Source organism: Lepidochelys kempii, chromosome 5, assembly GCF_965140285.1.
Source record: "Lepidochelys kempii isolate rLepKem1 chromosome 5, rLepKem1.hap1, whole genome shotgun sequence".
Classification (NCBI taxonomy): Eukaryota; Metazoa; Chordata; order Testudines; family Cheloniidae; genus Lepidochelys; species Lepidochelys kempii.
This window is the reverse complement of record NC_136384.1, coordinates 34946848-34967856: the sequence shown is the minus strand read 5'-3', so window position 1 is coordinate 34967856 and position 21009 is coordinate 34946848. Positions and strand designations below refer to the sequence as shown.

Here is a 21009-nt window from a genome sequence, read left to right as displayed (position 1 = left end):
GGTTAACAAAGGTGATGCATGTCCACTTCTACTTTCCTATGAAGAAATGACGAACTAAGTAATGAACTTACACTGGTCAGGCTTCTGACCAGTGCAAGATGGTACAGTTCTGGGGTGCAAGACTGGACAGCTGGGGGGCATTGGTTGAAGCCTCCCTATCTATGGTTCATGAGTGGCTGGGAGACCATTAATGTAACTCAGTTGGGTGTGTCCCTGCCTCTGGATGTCTGTGTAAGTGCAGTGCCTGTCAGAGGCTTGTAACTTGACATCAGCATCACATATGAGAGGCAGCCCAAGTTGGTGGGTTTGGAGGGCTCAGCAGTCCCACAGTCTAGGTTGCATCCTGCAGACCCTGTCACAATGGAGTTTTCAGCTGAATGTTTAACATAATGTATGTTATAAACAAGTATATACCCTGACTGGTTTGCAAATAGTTTACATGTTCAAAACTGCACATAATATTTTTACTGCAAGAGACAGGGTGTTCCAGATAATTGCATATTTCAAGCCACAGACTTTGTTGCCTTTTCTTTATTAAATGCAAAATATTATAATGTAATGAAATGGTTGAAGTTTTGAAATACATAGACGTTAGGAAATTCAAAATCATTAGATTTCACAGTCAAATAAACTTCCCTACAAAGTATGCAGTCTTTGAAACTCCTCAGGCTGCCAGACCTAACAGCCCCCTTCAGAGGGCCTTCAGAAGATGGGGGGTAAAAATAAATCATGGGTTCTTCAGAGGAAGGAGAGGCATCAACAGTATTTCCAGGATTCTGGAGTTATTCCTAGAATCTCAGTGACTCTCCAGGATTTTTACGGAAATCCAGATATAGATATGTGTAATTATTCTCAATATGCAATTAGGACCAAATTCTATTAAGTTCAGTGAGAGTCGGATTGGACCTTGAGCTGAAATGCTCATTATCTATACAGAGATCTAGTAAATGTGCTTTGTAAAGGTGAAGTAATACTCCTCTCCTTAGCCATGAAGCACCTGTGTAGCCCCTCTGTGGCTGAGAATACAGGGCATATACTGTTATAGGAGAATGCTATGCTTATGTTGTGCTGGGGTTAAGGTAATTTCTTTGCTGAAATCACATATATGAAATTTGTGCCCCAAAGTGAATTCTGATGGGAAAGTTACAAGCGATTGAAGGGGCTTATAGTGAAATTACCACTTCAATCATAGTATGTACATGAAGCTATTGCATAATACTCTGATCATACTGACTTCATCATTCAAAAATAAATTTTGTTACAAGTAAATATATATCAGAGCAACAGAAAATCAGTCAGTGATTGACTCAATCTATAAGTCACCCCCTATGGTTTTCTTTATCCAGAGAAGATGCGTCTTCGTAAGACGAGTGTAGACACCAGGGCTTTGAACAGCACCACATTTGTTTTTCTTGCCAAAGGAGGTGATGCCTTTCAATTCACCATTACATATCAAAGGACCACCAGAATCCCCCTAAAGAAGAGGAAGACAAACTTGACATCAGAATTTACAAAGGTTTGAAAACACACCGCTAATTAAACTGGTGCATGTGTGTGTGTGTGTATGTGTAGACAAGGTCTGAGGAAAGTTTTCAGAAATTAATTCTTACTTCTATGGGTCTTTCCTAAGAATATGTGTTCTGTATCTAAAACAGGAAAAAGGTTTGAATCTGATCCATTCATTTGTGAATTAAATAGAGAATAAATCTAATCTAGTAGTAATGAACATGTCCTTTTTTTTATAATCTGAAACAAACTGGAAACTTTGCCCTTTGAATGCAGAAAGTTTCTGGAAATAATTAGTAAATCTAATCGAAAAGTAAAACTTCTATGTTTGGTTGGAAAATTAATCATCTAGTAATGTCCTTGTCGGGGTGTGTATAAAACAGATAGTACAGTGTGTTAACCGTTTTATTGCTGGATAGAAAGGCTTCTATGAAAATGGAGAATTGGACAAAACCTTTGAAATCATCAGTAAGTCAAGCCATAATATACCAGACAAAGTTGCCAAGAGGTGTGATTTTCCCCCATGTCCCCAGTGTATATAAATGGATGGAATATTCTGCAACAGACAAAAGTTAATCCTTTGTCTTTTTCTCCTCTTTCTCCTGATTTAGATTATAAGTAAAGTGGATTTGAAGATCTATATTAGGAATTTTGATAGTGCCCATCAAAGTAGTATCTACTTTCCTGATCCTTCAAGCCCTCATTGGTACTACTCATGTGATTAAAGTTATAAATTTCTAAAGTATATTCAGGATCAGAGACTAAGTGGTTATAAACTAAATCAGTCTTTGTTAAGGCCTGAAAATGTATTACCTACACTAGGATCAATTTAGTGTATAAATATGATGTAGAATAAATGTTTTTAGACTTTCTCAAATATTTTTAGAACAACAGCTTTGGATCATTCCTGATGACAGACTGTATGAGAGAAAGATGCATGACGTGAAACAAAGGAATGGGAGTGACTATTAGGTATTAGCCATTTCTTCTGGATAGATTGGACAACCTCCTTTTTGAATCTACCAAATGCACTTGGGTGTTCCTTTACTGTATCTGAAATGAAATGATACAAAGCCATGAAATGACTCATGAGAAATATAAGCAAGACTTGGGTCTTGACTCTGCTTCCATTGAAGTCAATGAGAGTTATAGAAATGACTTTAATAACAGCAGAATCAGACGACTGGGGCCTCATCTTGTAAGGTCTTGAGCAACGTTTGTAGAGTGGTTTTTGAGCACCCTCAACTCTTCAGAGGTGGGTACTCACTGCTTCACAGGACTGGCCTAGGAACCTCAATGCAAACATGTACTTATTTTCTGTTGGAGTGCAAGTATATTAAGTTCTCAATTATTAAATTTGTCTCTCTGCATAAAATTAGAAGCTATAAGGCTAGTCATGAGTAACTGGGGTAGGGTCTGCAGTGGGTACTCAATTATTACCTGCCAGAGAATGTGAATACTAATGTTTTTGTAAAAGTCCACTTCTTGATGGATGATTCCACTTATAGCAAAAAACATTATATAATAAATTAATTATGTAAACATTGTAGAAATATGGCTGTTTATGTATAGCTATCACCACTTGATATGGCTGAAATTTGTTTTATCATTTGACTTATGTACATATGAAATGCACTAGACCATGTAAAGCCTGTTCCAAAGCTCAGTGGAGTCAATGGGAGTCTTTCCATTGATTTCAGTGGCTTTTAGAATAGGCCCATGTAGCTTAATCTGAATTACCATTGTAGAGACTGGACATTTCCACTGCTCTTTCTCCACTAAAGACCATTTGACTGCAGAAAAGGAAAAATATTTTCCTCTTTTCCCTGCTCAGAAAAGCATAAAAGTCCAGTGGCCCTCAAGATAGTTTACAAATCAGAAGCTTTGATTTTAAGTCTTAGGAAATCAGATCAGCACAGTCCTTTATAACTCTCAGACACACAAAGGGCTTGTCTACATTACCCGCTGGATTGATTCAGTGGGGGTCGATTTATTGCATCTAGTCGAGCGCTCTCCCGTTGACTCCGGTACTCCACCAGGGCGAGAAGCACAGGCGGAGTCGACGGGAGAGTATCAGCCGTCAACTTACTGCAGTGAAGGCAAGTAAGACAAGTAAGTAGATCTAAGTACGTTGACTTCAGCTACGTGAATAACGTAGCTGAAGTTGCGTAACTTAGATTGATCCCTCCCCGAGTGTAGACACTTGTTTTGCAGCTGAACTAAAGACCTGAGCATTCTGATGGGCTCATCATACCCATTGTTCTATATTTTATTTTTAAGAGCCTCTAGATGGGTACAATCAGCATATCTACTTACAACACATGAGTCTTTTCCTCCGTTCTTATCTCCAGCACACACCATGTTCATAGTTATAATGGGTTTATAATTATAGTGATTCTGATCATTGCAGGTTCTTCTGTCGATGATGGTGATGTTGACTTCCCTCAGGATATCAGAAAGTTTACGCTCTCGATTCTTAATTATTCCCCATCCTGCTACTTGGCAATTTGTTCCTGGTTTGGGATCAGTGTCTGTGTTAGGTAGCTTAATGGTTTTCACAGCTTTATTAATTTTTGCTGTTTGTTTAAGCTATTGGATAATAAGAAGACATGGTTATTGCAGGGGGAGCTGGTAGTAACCCCTGTCTTTAAGTTGCTCAATACTCTCCATTATGATTATGAAATATTTTTGTGACCTTTTCTTGGAGAAGATCTCATACCTTTGGTATTCAGCAGCAGATTACTCTTGAGCTAGGGAAGTGCCTTTCATTTGCCCCATGAAATTTCATTCAGCTTTCCATAAGATACTATGAAAAATCATAATTTCCCTTCTCTGGCTTATAGTCATCAGAAAATTTTTGGCAACTTGCCAAAATAACTGAACACAGGAATATTCCAAAGTGCTGGGCTTATACCTCTGCCAAAGCAGCAAAACCACTGTATTGGGAACATCTGGGAGTAGGGCTGGTCAAAAATTTCCATTGAAACTGTTTTCTGACAGAAAATTGGGTTTTCATTAAAAAAGTTTTTGTGTGAAATGTGTCTGCTTTCTGCAGAAATTTTTGTTTAACTGAAAAACTAAAAAACGAAATATTGTGACATACCCAGACATATTTCTATTTAGAATGGCTTTGCAGTGCTTCATGTAGGTTGGGAGTTTTATGCTCCAAATCTCTTCTATGGGCTGGCTCTCTGGCTGGCCTAAATTTCCCATGACGCATCATGACCAAGGACTCCTATGATGCACCTTCTTCCAATACCAAATTGGGAGAAAGTGATACATTATGGAAGATGGAAGTAGAAATTACCACATCTGAGGTGGAAGTCAAACTCAAACATCTTAATTGGACTAAACTGGGGGCCCAGGATTACTCTCCATCCAAAAATATTAAAGGAACTGGCACATGAAATTGCAAGCCCAACAGCAAGGATTTTTAATGAATCTGTAAACTTGGGAGTTGTATCCTATGACTGGAGAATTACTAATATAGTACCTATCTTTAAGAAAGAGAAAAAAAAGTGATCTGGGAAACTACAGGCCTGTTAGTTTGACCTCAACTATATGCAAGGTCTTGGAACGAATTTTGAAAGAGAAAGTCATTAAGGACATAGAAGTAAATGGTAATTGGGATAAAATACAGCATGGTTTTACAAAAGGTAGATCTTGCCAGACCAACCCCATCTCCTTCTTTGAGAAGATAACTGATTTTTTAGACAAAGGAAATGCAGTAGATCTAATCTACCTGAATTTCACTAAGACATTTGATACAGTTCTACATGGGAAATTATTAGTTAAATTGGAGACTATGGGGCTTAATATGAAAATTAAAAGGTGGATAAGGAACTGGTTAAAGGGGAGACTACAATGGGTCATACTGAAAGGTGAACTGTCAGGCTGGAGGGAAGTTACTAGTGGAGTTCCTCAGGTATCAGTCTTGTCACCAGTCCTACTTTATATTTTTATTAATGACCTGGGCACAAAAAGTGGGGAGTGTGTTAATAAAATTTAGAGATGACAGAAAGTTGGGAGGTATTGCCAATATGGAGGAGTACCAGAATATCATACAAGAAGATCTGGATGACCTTGAAAACTGGAGTAATAGAAATGGGATGAAATTTCAATTGTACAGAGTGCAAGACCATGCACTTAGGGACTAACAACAAGAATTTTTGCTATGAAAAAGGCTAATTCAGTCTTAGGATGCATCAGGCAAGGTATTTCCAGTAGAGACAGGGAGTCTTAGTACCATTATAAAAGGCAGTGGTGAGACCTCCTCTGGAATACTATGTGCAATTCTGGTCACCCATGTTTAAGAAAGATTAATTCATACTGGAACAGGCGCAGAGAAGGGCTACTACGGATGATCAGAGGAATGGAAAACCTATCTTATGAGAGGAGACTCAAAGAGCTTGGCTTGTTTAGCCTAATGAAAAGAAGGTTCAGGGAAGATATGATTGCTCTCTATAAATACATCAGAGAGATAAATTCCAGGGAAGGGGAAGGAGTTATTTAAGTGACATGCCAGTGTTGACACAAGAACAAATGGATATAAACTGGCCATCGACAAGTTTGGACTTGAAACTAGATGAAGGTTTCTAACCATCAGAGGAGTGAAGTTCTGGAAAAACCTTCCAAGGGGAGTACTGGAGGCAAAAAAGCTAACAGGCGTCAAGACTAAGCTTGATAAGCTTATGGAGGGGATGGTATAATGAGGTTGCCTGCAATGGCATGTAACCAATCTGCGATTGCTAGTAGCCAATATCTCCAATGGCTGGACACTAGATGTGGAGGGAGCTGCCTTACTACAGAGAATTTTTTTCCAGGTATCTGGCTAGTGGGTCTTGCCCACATACTCAGGGGCTAACTGATCACTATATTTGGAATTGGGAAGGAATTTTCCCCTGGGTCAGGTTAGCAGAGACCATGGGGTTTTTTTTTACTTCCTCTCCAGCATGGGACATGGGTCACTTGTGGGTTTAAACTGGTGCAAACGGTGGATTCTCTGTAACTTGAAGTCTTTAAATCATGACTTGAGACTTCAGTAACTCAGCCAGAGGTTAGGGGTCTATTACTGGAGTAGGTGGGCAAGGTTGTGTGGCCTGCAATGTGCGGGAGGCAAGACTAGATGATCATGATGGTTCCTTCTGGCCTTAAAGTCTATGAGCATATCAGAAAGCTATTGGAGAGCTAGCCCCACAGAGGAGAATGGGAGCATAAAGCCCCTGAACTGGAACTCCCTTGAGGGACCACAATGCCATTTTGAATAGCAATATTTTGTTTTTTTGGTTGAAAAATTTTGCCAAAAAGTTGAAAATTTTCATAGAAAATTCAGAGTAAAACAAACAGACGAAAAAATGTCAGAACAGCCGACAGGGGGAGGGGGAAGAAAACTGGGCTGGGCTCAGCTCCCCTTCCATGGCCCTGGCCCTAGCACATGGCCCCAGTGGCTCATTCCCCCACCCAGAGGGGTACATGGAGCTGGAGCTCCCCTATCTCTCAAGAGTGGGACGTAAGAAAGAGAATTAGGCCAGTCCTGGTGACTACTCCATAGACCCAGCCCATGTCCTCAATTGCCTACTGCCTGCTTCTGGAACAGTAGCCTTTCCTTTAGCCAGCTACAGTTAGTCCTGTAGCTCATGTGGTAGCAATCTACCCTACAGAGCTCAAGATTCAGGGATTTAAGCCTACTGTTGCATAATAGAGGATCTTTTGTAACTGAATAGAACACAACATATTTTTGCCTTTTTCCTTTAAAAAAAACCTAGGAAACTATACATATCCCCCCAAAAAACTACATTAAAAGAATGTTAGATTGCAAAGTCAAGTGCTTGACATTTAGGAAATGGCAGATTTACAGTTGCTTATGAATTTCATTATCACATAGTCTTTAATTATCATATGATATGCTATTTTTTTTCCACTGGACCCCCTGCCTCATTCACTCAAAGGGTGCACTGTCAGGCAACTGTAAATTGAGCTTTTCCTAATTTCCTAAATAACATTCTTTTAATGGATTTTTAAAAATCTAATGTATAGCTTAAGAGAAGTAAAAATATTAAATGGGAGTCAGATATTTGACTAACAACACTTCCTATAACAGGGATCAGTAACCTTTGGCCTGCGGTCCGCCAGGGTAAGCCCCCTGGTGGGCTGGGCCGGTTTTTTTACCTGCCGTAGAATCATAGAATCATAGAATATCAGGGTTGGAAGGGACCTCAGGAGGTCATCTAGTCCAACTCTCTGCTCAAAGCAGGACCAATCCCCAACTAAATCATCCCAGCCAGGGCTTTCTCAAGCCTGACCTTAAAAATATCTAAGGAAGGAGATTCCACTACCTCCCTTGGTAACGCATTCCAGTGTTTCACCACCCTCCTAGTGAAAAAGTTTTTCCTAATATCCAACCTAAACCTCCCCCACTGCAACTTGAGACCATTACTCCTTGTTCTGTCATCAGCTACCACTAAGAACAGTCTAGAGCCATCCTCTTTGGAACCCCCTTTCAGGTAGTTGAAAGTAGCTATCAAATCCCCCCTCATTCTTCTCTTCCGCAGACTAAACAATCCCAGTTCCCTCAACCCCTCCTCATAAGTCATGTATTCCAGTCCCCTAATCATTTTTGTTGCCCTGCGCTGGACGTTTTCCATTTTTTCCACATCCTTCTTTTAGTGTGGGGCCCAAAACTGCCAATGTCGAATAGAGGGGAACGATCACCTCCCTTGATCTGCTGGCAATGCCCCTACTTATACATCCCAAAATGCCATTGGCCTTCTTGGCAACAAGGGCACACTGTTGACTCATATCCAGCTTCTCGTCCACTGTAACCCCTAGGTCCTTTTCTGCAGAACTGCTGCCTAGCCATTCGGTCCCTAGTCTGTAGCGGTGCGTGGGGTTCTTCCATCCTAAGTGCAGGACTCTGCACTTGTCCTTGTTGAACCTCATCAGATTTCTTTTGGCCTAATCCTCTAATTTGTCTAGGTCCCTCTGTATCCTATCCCTACCCTCCAGCGTATCTACCTCTCCTCCCAGTTTAGTGTCTGCAGATTCGGCTGATCACAGCTCCCACTGGCCGCAGTTCGCCGCTCCAGGCCAATGGGGGCTGCGGGAAGCGGTGCCGGCCGAGGGTTGTGCTGGCTGCTGCTTCCCGCAGCCCCCATTGGCCTGGAACAGCAAACCATGGCCAGTGGGAGCTGTGATCGGCCGAACCTGTGGACGTGGCAGGTAAACTAATAGGCCTGGCCTGCCAGGGGGCTTATCCTGGCAGGCTGTGTGCCAAAGGTTGCCGATCCCTGCCCTATAACATTAGATTACGTAATACTTTGCATAATAACTAGTTAACATATTCAGATGTCAAGTATAGGCTATTATGTGCACAAAAATATTTTCTATAGGCAGTGCTCCTTATAAGAAGTCAGAAGTCTGCACAGGAAGTTTGGGAAAGTATAAAATGACAAATGAGTGTATGCATAACAAAGTCAGAAATATTATATAACTAAAGATTTAACTAACAGTTACATAACTAAAGATTTTGTCTAGAGTCTTTGTAAGGCAGGTAGCATGCCATCACATATCCATACAGGATAGAAAGTTGCATATGCTTAAAATTCTGTTTAATAAAAATTCTATACCTGCAGAAGCATAATGTCATTTTCTTTTTCCTGCTCATTAAAGCATGGGTAGCGAATTGATCTTGCAATCTTAAAAATCTGTTGTTCTTTCTCTTTCTTTGAAAGTGAATGAGCTCCAAGAATAACTGTGCCTGTATCACTGAAAAGAACAACATAGTTAATTGTATTAATTATACAAAACTATACATGCGTTCGGTAGTGTTCATTTCTAGTAGGTACTGTACTCTCTTGCTGATAAATACACTGCTGTAATTTGTTCTATAGTGTTCAGTTGCTTAGCTACAAAGTTGATCAATCTCTTTTCGTATGCCAAAGCAACAAATAATAATTAATACAATAATAAGAAACAGCACATTACTATTAATAATTCATAATTATAAATAATTACATGAGCTAAAATCATACAGCTATATCTGTACCTATATGAATTTCACAGGGTCTTGGAGGGGTTTCGGCTCTCGGGATACAAACCTGTCCCTACAGTTTTGGTTCTGGGATTGATAGAAAAGTGGAAGAGATCTATTTTCTGGTTTCAGTTTGGATGCATCAGAAATTTGATGAGGACAGCTATACTGGGAACAGAAATCTTATAAAAACTGACACTTATGTGATTTCTGCCATTTTGGGCTGAAATCTCATGAGAACAACTAATGGAATCTGGATGCTGTTTGATCTGAAATCAAATCTGAACAGTATCATTGCTTTGACCTTGAACCTGAATCCCAAACCTTTGAAATATTTCCGATCAGGATCTCAACACTGTCTCCTCAGCCCACATCTAATTCAGCTCAATTGCCTCCCCTTAAGTGTCTGGCCTCCTTATAGACTCACCAGACAATGGCGGTGTCGCTTACTGATCTGTGCTTGCTAGGGGTTCCTTGAATGGATGCCTAGGATTCTATGCTCTTCTTGGCCAATCAAGGACCAGTTTTATATCAGACCATGCCACTAATTGCTCCAGTGACTCTAAAGTGCACTGTGATTGCATGGGAGGAAGTTGCACGTGCATTTAAGTTGAGCTGGGATATAGGATTGGAGGACATTCAACAGCTCTTCCAATCTCAGCAAGATTTGCCCTTTCACCCATTCAAGCACTGTGGGCAAGGCTATGGGGAAATGATCCTTTTTTCTTAGGACATTATATTGGTGTTTAATTGCTGGTTGAACTTTATGCTGGCTAGCTATTGCATTTTCTCGTTGTTCAGGTCAAGCCAGAATTGCTTTCTGTTTTCCATATGTTCTTGTACACTAATATTGTAACTGTGGGGCCCCAAGTAGTCTTTACAAGGAGCTAAATATATTCACCTGTTTGGGCTGTGACAGCAGGAATTAATCTCTCTCTCTCTTTCTGAATTGTGGGATCCAAGCTTCATTGGGATTGAAAGACTTAACAGGAGAGACACTGTGTGGGGTCTGGCTCAGTGGCAGCTCTAACCCTCTTGATGGGGGTAAAAGGTGGGACTTGTGTTTTAAATCTCATATCCACACCTGGGTGGGCCAGATAGATTATTCGGCTAGGTAGCCTGTCAGTCAGGAGAAAGGTTGGCTCACAAGCTAAATTATTAAGGCCACCCTAGCCAGAGGCGGCAGGTTTATACAATTTTTGGTGGTGCCCAGAACAGGTCCAAGTCCCGCCCGTCCCCACCTGCCTAAGGTTCTGGGAGGGTGTTTGGGTGCTGGGTGCCGGCTCTGGGCTGGGGCAGAGGGTTGGGGTGCGAAAGAGGGTGAGGGGTGTGGTGCTTACCTTGGGCAGCTCCCGAAAGCGACCTGCACACCCCTCTGGCAGCGGCTTCTAGGCAGGGGCGCTGGCGGGGTGTCTCCGCATGCCGTTGCACGCAGGCACTGTCCCTGCAGCTCCCATTGGCCATAGTTCCCAGCCAATGGGAGCTGCGGAGTCAGTGCTCGGGGTGGGGGCAGCGCACCGAGACACCCCCGCCCCCCGAGGCTGTAGGACGGTTCTGGCCACTTCCGGGAGTGGGGCAGAGCAAGGCCAGGTAGGAAGCCGCCTTAGCCCTGCTGTGCTGCTGGTGGTGGTGGCGGTGGCCGGGGGTCCCCGGGCCCTTTAAATCCCTTGGGGGTGGCGGGCAGGGTTGGGAGATGCTCCGGGGGAGGCATGCAGGGATAGCAGGTGGGACCGGGGGAGAGACCTGGCCCCGAACATTGGTGAAGCCGGGGCCCCATGCCCTGAATAATCCTGGAGCACTGGCACCACGGGCCCATATAACTCGCCGCCCTGACTCTAACTGCAAAGAGTTTGTTCATCCTCACCTTCATTTGTTTATCTTGCTATTTCACAAAGTTAATTCATAAAGAAAATAATTTAATTAATAAATATATAAATTAATACATAAATTAAAGAGCTATTTTAGCGTATCCTCAGGTAATGAACTGCATTCATCTTATACAACAAAATGACACAAATTTCATTCCACTTTTGTGGGCAGCTATTTTGTACTGCTTTGAACTTTGCTCAGCAAAATTGTGATTGATTAAGAAAAGAGTCAATAAGTCTTTCCTTGAGTTAACTGCTGCTATTCTATGCCTGCGTCCAAATAGTAGTTAACAAAATATCTCTGCATATAGATAGAAGGTTAGGGCACCTTATTATAGCTTTTGTTATTCACGAACATGTTGAAATGGAGACCACAATTGCTTGGTTGCCAATGTAAATGCTAAAGTATAATAATAAGATTATAATCCCAATTACACTAGCTATACAAAAATATAAGAGATATTAATTTTCATGCTTCAGAAGATAAGCTACTAATTGTCTGGAGTTGGAAGAAACGCACCTCACAGGCATATTATTGCATAATTATCTATTATGACAGGATACCAGAGTAGATGAAACATTAATTTTATTTGTTGTGGCAATTTCTAAAGCATGCTAGATCTACAGTATCAGGCATTAGCTTTGGTTCATATTGTGTATTATTTACTTTGCTGTTAAACTAGTAAGAACATTCTATGAGATAGAAATTTTTAGAAGAACTTACATTTTACAATGGGCTGCCGTTAACACCCAATTCTCTTTGATCAAAGCTCCTCCACAACATTCTTTCCCTTTGATTAGGGCCATATATGGTCTTGAATGTGGAGTCACTGCATACCCTCCAATGATATCCACACATGAATCTAAAAATAAAAATAAACCAGGCTTGACACAGTTGGGACAGCATATAATGTAAAAAAATCCCATTCATAGAGAAAGGGGTAGCGTAATTTTACAATATAATGCATATAAATATATGCACAGACTTACAGTGCTGGATGTAGCTGTATTAGGGGTGGGATTTTTAAAATGGGTCTGTGTTGGTCTAAATCTGCTTCGATTGAGTTCAATGGGAATAGAATTAGGCCAACCCTGATTTTGAAAATCCCACCCTAAAATACTAATGGTCTTGCAGAGCTTTACTTGCTTGAGCTGCAGTTGTTTCCATTGCTAGGTTCATCAGCTTTCATTATGCCAAAGAACCCTGGATCTGACACTGTCTAAACATTATGCAGTGTACTCTGAAAAAGTGGATACACAATTCACTGCATAAATCAGATAAAGTGTTAAATGAACAATATTTTTTCAAAAAGTTTGGAAATGAAGAGATTTATGCCAATTGCAGCATCATTTCTGATGGAATTTTCTGACTCGTGGATAGATATACATTTTTTGAGAAGGGAAAACATGCAAGGTTAATATAACTCTTCTAGACTCCAGTTGCCTCCCTCCTTTGCAGGTTGAGTTAAGATTTTCCCTTCATATGTTATTTTTTGATTTGTCATAAGGCTTAACTTTTACAATCAATGGAAAATAAATAAAAATGTATTCTTTCTCTTACTTACTGATAACTTCATTATTTAAATATATCTAGCTACATGTTGCTCTACACACATCATGAATTACAATGACAATGGATAAAAGCAGCACTTACCTCCAGGAATTACCAGGAGAATAATGGTAGCAGAAGCAGACAAAGTGAAGAGAAGCCCCATTATTGCTGCAGTTTGTTCTTGTATAATACGTGTCTAATATATATTGAAAATGAAAAGGATGTGGTTTTTTTTTTCCTCTGAAGGACATCTGACATTCTGTAACTGTGAAACAAGAAAAGAACCACAATATAACTTCTACGATGTCTTGAGGAAGGTGTCATTTCTAAGCACAGCACCTGCATCATGTATTGATGAGGCATGAAGCTAGGAGCCCCTGAATAGGGCTGGCTGGAAAACAAGTTTAGAATTCAACAAATTGGCATTTGCTGACAAAAAATGTTTGGTTAAAACATTTCTGACCAGCTCTACCTCTGAGGTCAAATCCCAGGCCTAACATTAGCTCACTGTGTGTTCTTGGGAGAGTCACTTGACCTTGCAAGCCACTGAATATCGTTTTCCTCATGTTTAAAATACCTCAGTAACGTGCAGTGTGCTAGTTGGCTTAGACTTGCACATTTCTTGAAAATGTAACGTACTAACTACTATTAGCCTGAGACAAGTGTCAGATCTTGTGCAGTATGATCACTCCTGCTGAGACACAGTACAGCTGATCTTGAATCAGTGTGGACATGAAGACAGAAAAAGAGACTAAAATGCTTTAGGAAAGTGAGATGATACAAAGATTAATTAGCCAAGGAAACTGCTAAAAAAGTGTTTTATTTCATCTGTATCTTATTTAAAGAGGAATGTGCTTAACCGAGAACAGAGGATGTTTAAAAAACTGTTGAGGAGGGGAGTGACCATTATTCGTTTGCTGCATCTTCATACTAACTAGAATGAGGGAGCGAGATTTTCTTATAGTTCTTTTCTGAAATATTCTGATTGTACAGTGTGCCTAAGATTTTGGGTGATAGGAACAGGAAAAGGCCATCCAGCTTTCGATATGCGGCATTTTTTGGTTGATCTTAATCCTACATTTGGGCTTCTCCACATGCTGGCCCTGTCCCTTTACCAAAAGAAATTGAGATGTCTTTTGAACCCCCTGTGTTTCACTTAATTTCTCTGATACCACTATCTTATTTCATATGTTTATTATCCTTTCTGCCCAAGTTCTCTATTTGCTCCCCGATTCATTATTTTTGATGTCTCTTAATTTTTTAAGCTGTTTCCTGTGTGATTTGTTAAGTTTGGTGGGATTGTTAGGGGAATTGATTCATGTACAAATATAATACATCTACTGCAATTAAAAAACCCAAAGACCTTGTAATGAATCTGTGGCCACCTGCATTCAGACACCACCTTTGCCAAAGCCATATACATCTGACATAGAGAATAAAAAGTTGGACACTGTGTTCTCTTCTACTTGTGCAGAAAGTGACTTTGCCATTAGTTTTTTCATTCGCATTAAGACATATACTCTTTGCAGGCCAGCCACTTGACTAGATCCATCAGACCAGAAGCCATGGAACACATGAACAATAGCTGTGTCTTTAGAGTCCTATTTGGCAAAGCATTTATGCACATGCGCAAATTTAAACAGGTGAATAGTCCCATTGAAGAAGATAGTTTTGATGAGGGAAAGATATTTTAGGGGAAATAGTTTGATGCGGTCTCTGCCCTTGCATAGCTGCTGATTGGATGTAACAGAAGTGTGCTTTGATTTAAAGAGTGCTTTGGGTATTTGCTCAGAAAGTAAAGCTACCCATACAATCTGGAGTTCCACCTAAAGATAGGATATAGTGTCAAAGTTTTGCTGATATTGAATGTACAGATGTGTGTATTTTCAAACTTGACCATAGCTAGTAATAATTATCTATTCTTGCTGTCATGGAAAAACATTTCAGTACTGAAACCTCATTCAGCGGACTTGTGGTTTTCTAAGCCATTATTAAAAATAAGAGCTACATGGTTTTGGAGCAGTTATATTTCAATTGGTATTTTAAGATCACTGTAGGTTTTCTACATTCTTCACACTAGGGTCAGACCGTTCGTTTGTAGTGGTTTAGCAGATGACGTGCCCAAGATCAGTGGAATCACAGGTGGTCTGAAATACGGATTCATACCTCTAGCTGCTGGGCTTGCTTTAACGGTGCAGTGGTTTTGTTACTCTGATGGCTACTGCCGCTGGATCTTTCCTACACGATCAGACACTTAGGTCATGAATAAGGCTCTTCCAGCCCTGTCTATCCTGGGCTGCTCTTTGCATGGCTTCTGTGTTGTTAAGTCCCATAAGTTTTCCCTCTCTGACTAGTGTTTGACTGAGGGATTCTTCAGTCAGACACTTTTGTGTGTTCTCCAGCTGCCCAATGCCACACCTGCCATAGAATCATAGAATTGTAGGACTGGAAGGGACCTCGAGAGATCATCTACTTCAGTCCCCTGAATAGGTACATCCTCAGGTCCTTCCCCGTGGGTCCCATGGGTATGACTTAACCCTCTTCTGCTGTTCGAGCCAGTGGCATTTCTCCTGGTCAGCAAGCTTCTGTTGCTCCAGCTCTGTCTCCAGCTCCTGCCATCCTTCCTGCATGAGCAGCCTTTTCCACTCCAGTCACCATGTCTCTGGATCTGTAGCCATCACTGCTACTTCTGCTGGACACTCTGGAATCATCTCCTCAATCCCCAGCATGCCCTCAGGAGGAGAAGGGAGCTCTTCTGGCCCCCCGTATGAAGGAGGTGTGATGCTGTATGGAATATGTGGGACACTTTATGATAAATTGCAGGAAATCTGACCAGATATGCCATGTGAGGTACCTGCAAAAATGTTATAAATTGCCAAGTATGATAATCTTGTTTATATGTTTGTATCACCTTTGTATTGTGGGTTATAGATATGTAGGGTATATCTGTATTTTTCCAAATTTGTGCTGTGTTTCTGAGTAACACCCCCTGACAGATTGGCATCAGCACTGCCTAGCCTGTTCAATGGCCCATCAGGGGTCATCAACTGTACAATGAACCCACTGAAAGGCTAGGGACTACACCTTATGAGTCAGCAAGGCATGTAAGGGCAGGCAGGTGGACAGAGACCTCTAAGGCTTTTCCATGCCATGTGCTGTGAAGCTTGTGTTTAGAACACAGGAATTACAAGGCACATGGCAAAAGGAATATAAAGGGCAGTTACATCTTCTCCACTTTGTCTTCAATCCTGCTTCTTACCTCTGCAGTACCTGTTCTACAAACTGAAGCTCTGAACAAAGGACTGAATGACCCATCCAAGCTGTGGATGTGTTCCAGAGGAACTTTCAAGCCAGCAAACTCACCAATACTGCTCATATATGGACTTTGAAATCTTTGTATGTATGTGATTGCTTTACCATTTAACAACTCTCTTCTTGTTCTTTCTTTCTTTTATAATAAACCTTTAGTTTAGATGCTAAAGGATTGGCTGACAGTGTAGTATTTTGGGTAAGATCCAAACTAATATTGAACTTGTAACACGGCAGAACCTTTGGGGTCAGAAGAACATTTTGTATAGTGAGCAGAGTTTTTTTTAAATAACTTCTCACTGTACAGGACGTATGTGCTGATTAGGAGTCAGAGAGCTGGAATGCAATGAAGGGGGATATATGATTTCTTTATTTAGCTTCTTGATAACCAGTGTGGGGAATCAGAGGCATAGTTTGTGACTGGTTGGGGAGTTACTTCAGTGTTAACAACCAGGTTCTGGGAGAATCTGCTCTCCCTTTTGCAGACTGCCTTGATCTTGGCATTTTCAGTAAGGGCTGCCCCAGGCACAGCAGGTCAAAGAGGTACCCCATCTTGCCTCAGATCAGCTGCGAGCAGCATGGTTTACCTCCAATCTCTTCAGATCAGCAACAGACAAATCTGGCTCATACAAGGTCAACAACTGCTGTTTCTACAGTGGCTCCTAATTCCTGCTCCTTTCTCTCTTTTTGCTATTCTTTTCCCCAAAAGATCATGAGAACCAGAACCCTTTTTCTTTGTGCTTTTTCCTTCTGCAGTATTTCTTTCACTGCTGTTGGCACTTATGGCAAATCACATTATCACAGATTCCAGCATTGTTACAGTTTCAGGGTAACTTCACCTGCATCCCGCCCCCACTGGTTTTAGTTCCTGAAAGACCTGCAGTAACATAATCATACAGAAACTATCCATAAATGTAATACAATGGCTCCCAAAGATACTGCAATATCTATCACAGTCCCAAATATTTTCATCTTCTTTTCTGGATAACTCTGGAGACAAGGTGTTATTGACCTCTGGCATTTGTTATACATTCATTCCATTGATTACCTAGTATTTTGCGGACACATTTGCTATTGGAGGTAGTTATATGTCTGTGCCAGTATCTTTGCATTTGCAGGTTTCACATCCATGTGCTAAGCTGGGGACAACCTTTGAGTTGAAGATTCACAGTCTGTTCTTTAAGTTGTAGGTTTATGATACCCAAATCTTGTTTAAGCTGGTGAATGCAGCTGCCATCACCTTGCCATTTGGTAACATTACTTCCTTCTGGATTTCCCCATTTACTTGCATCTTACTGCCAAGGTCTGGGAATTGATTCACCTCTAGTATTCCTTTGCCTTATAAAGTAATGCTTGAATTGGGATCTGCAGGGGTTCTCATTAGATCAGTGGTTTTCAACCTGTGGTCTGTGGATCCATGTTGTCAAGGTTCCTCCCCCACTCTGAACTCTAGGGTACAGATGTGGGGACCTGCATGAAAAACCTCCTAAGCTTATCTTTACCAGCTTAGGTCAAAACTTCCCCAAGGTACAAAATATTACACCTGTTGTCCTTGGACTAGCCGCTACCACCACCAAACTAATACTGGTTACTGGGGAAGAGCTGTTTGGACGCGTCCTTCCCCCCAAAATACTTCCAAAACCTTGCACCCCACTTCCTGGACAAGGTTTGGTAAAAAGCCTCACCAATTTGCCTAGGTGACTACAGACCCAGACCCTTGGATCTTAAGAACAATGAACAATCCTCCCAACACTTGCACCCCCCCTTTCCTGGGAAATGTTGGATAAAAAGCCTCACCAATTTGCATAGGTGACCAAAGACCCAAACCCTTGGATCTGAGAACAATGAAAAAGCATTCAGTTTTTTACAAGAAGACTTTTAATAAAAAAATAGAAGTAAATAGAAATAAAGAAATCCCTCCTGTAAAATCAGGATGGTAGATATCTTACAGGGTAATTCGATTCAAAAACATAGAGAACCCCTCTAGGCAAAACCTTAAGTTACAAAAAAGATACACAGACAGAAATAGTTATTCTATTCAGCACAATTCTTTTCTCAGCCATTTAAAGAAATCATAATCTAACACATACCTAGCTAGATTACTTACTAAAAGTTCTAAGACTCCATTCCTGTTCTGTCCCCGGCCAAGAGGACTACAGACAGACACAGACCCTTTGTTTCTCTCCCTCCTCCCAGTTTTTGAAAGTATCTTGTCTCCTCATTGGTCATTTTGGTCAGGTGCCAGCGAGGTTACCTTTAGCTTCTTAACCCTTTACAGGTGAGAGGAGCTTTCCCCTGGCCAGGAGGGATTTCAAAGGGGTTTACCCTTCCCTTTATATTTATGACACATGTGAACTTCAGACTGTAATCCTAAAGGGTCTGCAAAAAGTTGTCGTTATCAACCTGTGGTCTGCAGAGCCTTGGGGGTCAGCTTTCCGAAGGGGTCCGCAAATGAAAAAAGGTTGAAAACCATTGCATTAGATTAAACTACTAAATTCCTTAAAAGATGTAGGGGGCATTCATGAAGTGGGCTGATTTTAAATAATAGAGTAGAACAATTGTAGGAGTAACGCAGTGTCACTGGCCCCATCTTTGACCACTCTAAATGAGGAACTACAAGAGTGGGCGGTGCTCAGGAACACTCATCTTAAAATAATTCAGCCAGACCACATCTTCCTGCAATAGGTATTTAAATACATCATACGTTATACATCACACCTTAGAACCATTGTTCTCACCTGGAAATGGTGTCAATCATGGTGAGATGGCTGTCAGTTTTACTGTTCTCTGAAACAGTTGCTAATCTACCTCTAAGGTGTTAGTAGCCTTCCCAGGATAAATACATACCTTCCTTCTTAACATGGATTATGTAGGAAAGGAATTTTCCTCCAGGGCAGATTGGAAGAGGCCCTGGAGGTTTTTCGCCTTCCTCTGTAGCATGGGGCACGGGTCACTTGCTGGAGGATTCTCTGCTCCTTGAGGTCTTCAAACTACAATTTGAGGACTTCAATAGCACAGATATAGGTGTGAGGTCTTTTTTAGGAGTGGTGGGTGAAATTCTGTGGCCTGCGTTGTGCAGGAGGTCAGACTAGATGATCATAATGGTCCCTTCTGGCCTAAATATCTATGAATCTATGAATCTATGTATATGTGACATGGTTGTGCTTTTTCTCTTTTATTTCAGAGGGCTGCATGGAGATCATTGGAGACACACAGTATTTCTACGTTCTTGGCCTTTCATGGCTGCTATACAGAAAGGCAACTTAACTATGTGTGAAGGAGCTCCAGTTAAAAAACCCTGGGTTTTGACAGTAGCACACTGTAGAAAGTATAATTTGAGATGCCTTTTTACACTGTGGCAGTTAAGAGTTAATAATACATGATATACCATCATGCTAATAAAGAAGGCTTGAGTGCTGCACTTTTTTTAGTAATAAAAAACCAGCATTTTTTGTCAATAAGCAGCTGATCTAGGACATCTAAATTCTGCTGTAAGGTATTTTTTTTTAATTCCAAGATTTCATTACATACAATAGTCACTATGGGTCAGATTCTACCACGCTTACTCATGTTGAGGAGTATCTTTTGCAAAAAGTAGATTCTCTGAAATCGACAAGGGTCTCTGAGGAATAAGGTACTCCTTAATGTGAGTGAGAATTGCAGAATCTACCCCAATGCAAAATTAAATTCCCTAGGTAGTGCAATGGGTTGATGGCTGCCATACAAGTCTTTCACCCCTGGAAGCTTAGCTTAGGTCAAAAGGGAAAACATTTGTAGTAGCCATAGCATCGCCTCCAGGCAACTTTGTCCGCATTGCAGAATAAGAATGGCCCAATCCTGACATCCTCACTTGCTCCTCTGCCAATACCCCCACCGGAGTCAACTGGAATTTTACCTCAGTGAAGAATATTGATGTCAAGATCTGGCTTACTGATTATAGTTCGCAGTTATTGCACCTTCCATCTGCAGGTCCCCCGCATCTGAAGGTCTGAAAGTGCTTTGTAAACTCCAGTGAATTAATCCTCAAAACACCCTGGTGAGATAGTGGAGTTTATTATCCCCATTTTACAGACAGGGAAACTGAGGTGATGTGAAAGTTAAAGAATGAGTGGCAGAGCTGGGACTAAGACACAGATCTTGGGACTCTCAGTCCTGTACTTTAGCATCCTTCACCAAAACTGCTTCATAGGTCTGCAGAGTGGGGAATAAAATAGAATAGGTGCCTAATTAGTTAGAACAACTGGCTCAAAGTAGGGGAGGCATCTATTGTCTGTGGCAGGGATTGAAATTTCCACCTTTTTTCTTGGTTCGATTACTCTTTTTTGGGGAGGGGAGAAGAAGCTCCTGTATTTATTTTTCTACTTGTATAGTAAATTTAATAATTAAAATCATTTTAAGTAATTTTAGTGTTGATCCTGACTACCCTGTAGGCTGGAGTCCTCCTCAGATAAAGCGTGAGCAGCTGCTGTGCCCCATGCTGTGCCTTCCCTACTCACTTAAGGAGTAAAGTGGAGGGGAAGAGAGCTCCCTTGCTCCTGCTAAAGCAGAAGACCTTTTCATTTCTCTTGCTGAATGCATCTGACTTGGAGTTTTGTAACTACTGTATGGAATAGTCACATACAGCAAGTTTATTGTCAGACAGTTTAATAAAATATGCTGCATTGGGGATTAGATGGTTTAGGGATTTGCTAAAGGATATGGAGCCTTTCACCTCCAGATTACCACATCAGATCTGTCCTCAGTCA

General features: G+C 41.1%; 1 protein-coding gene across 1 annotated transcript; it reads right to left on the bottom strand.

Moving 5' to 3' along the window:
- Positions 1-528: 528 nt before the first annotated feature.
- GZMA (granzyme A) lies at positions 529-13130 on the bottom strand. The gene is made up of 5 exons (XM_073346174.1): positions 13058-13130; positions 12128-12266; positions 9132-9270; positions 3823-4095; positions 529-1474 (listed from the first exon to the last, which is right to left on the bottom strand). Exons 1-5 carry the CDS (start codon positions 13116-13118, stop codon positions 1313-1315), a joined length of 774 nt encoding a protein of 257 aa, XP_073202275.1. The 5' UTR covers positions 13119-13130; the 3' UTR covers positions 529-1312.
- Between the last annotated feature and the right edge of the window lie 7879 nt (positions 13131-21009).

Coding starts and splice junctions, on each gene's coding strand:
- GZMA (XM_073346174.1), bottom strand. CDS start 13,118: ATGGGGCTTCTCTTCACTTTGTCTGCTTCTGCTACCATTATTCTCCTG. Junction 12,267..13,057: donor TCTCCTGGTAATTCCTGGAG/GTAAGTGCTGCT, acceptor TTTTATTTTTAG/ATTCATGTGTGGATATCATT. Junction 1,475..3,822: donor GAGGAAAAGACTCATGTGTT/GTAAGTAGATAT, acceptor CCTCTTCTTTAG/GGGGATTCTGGTGGTCCTTT.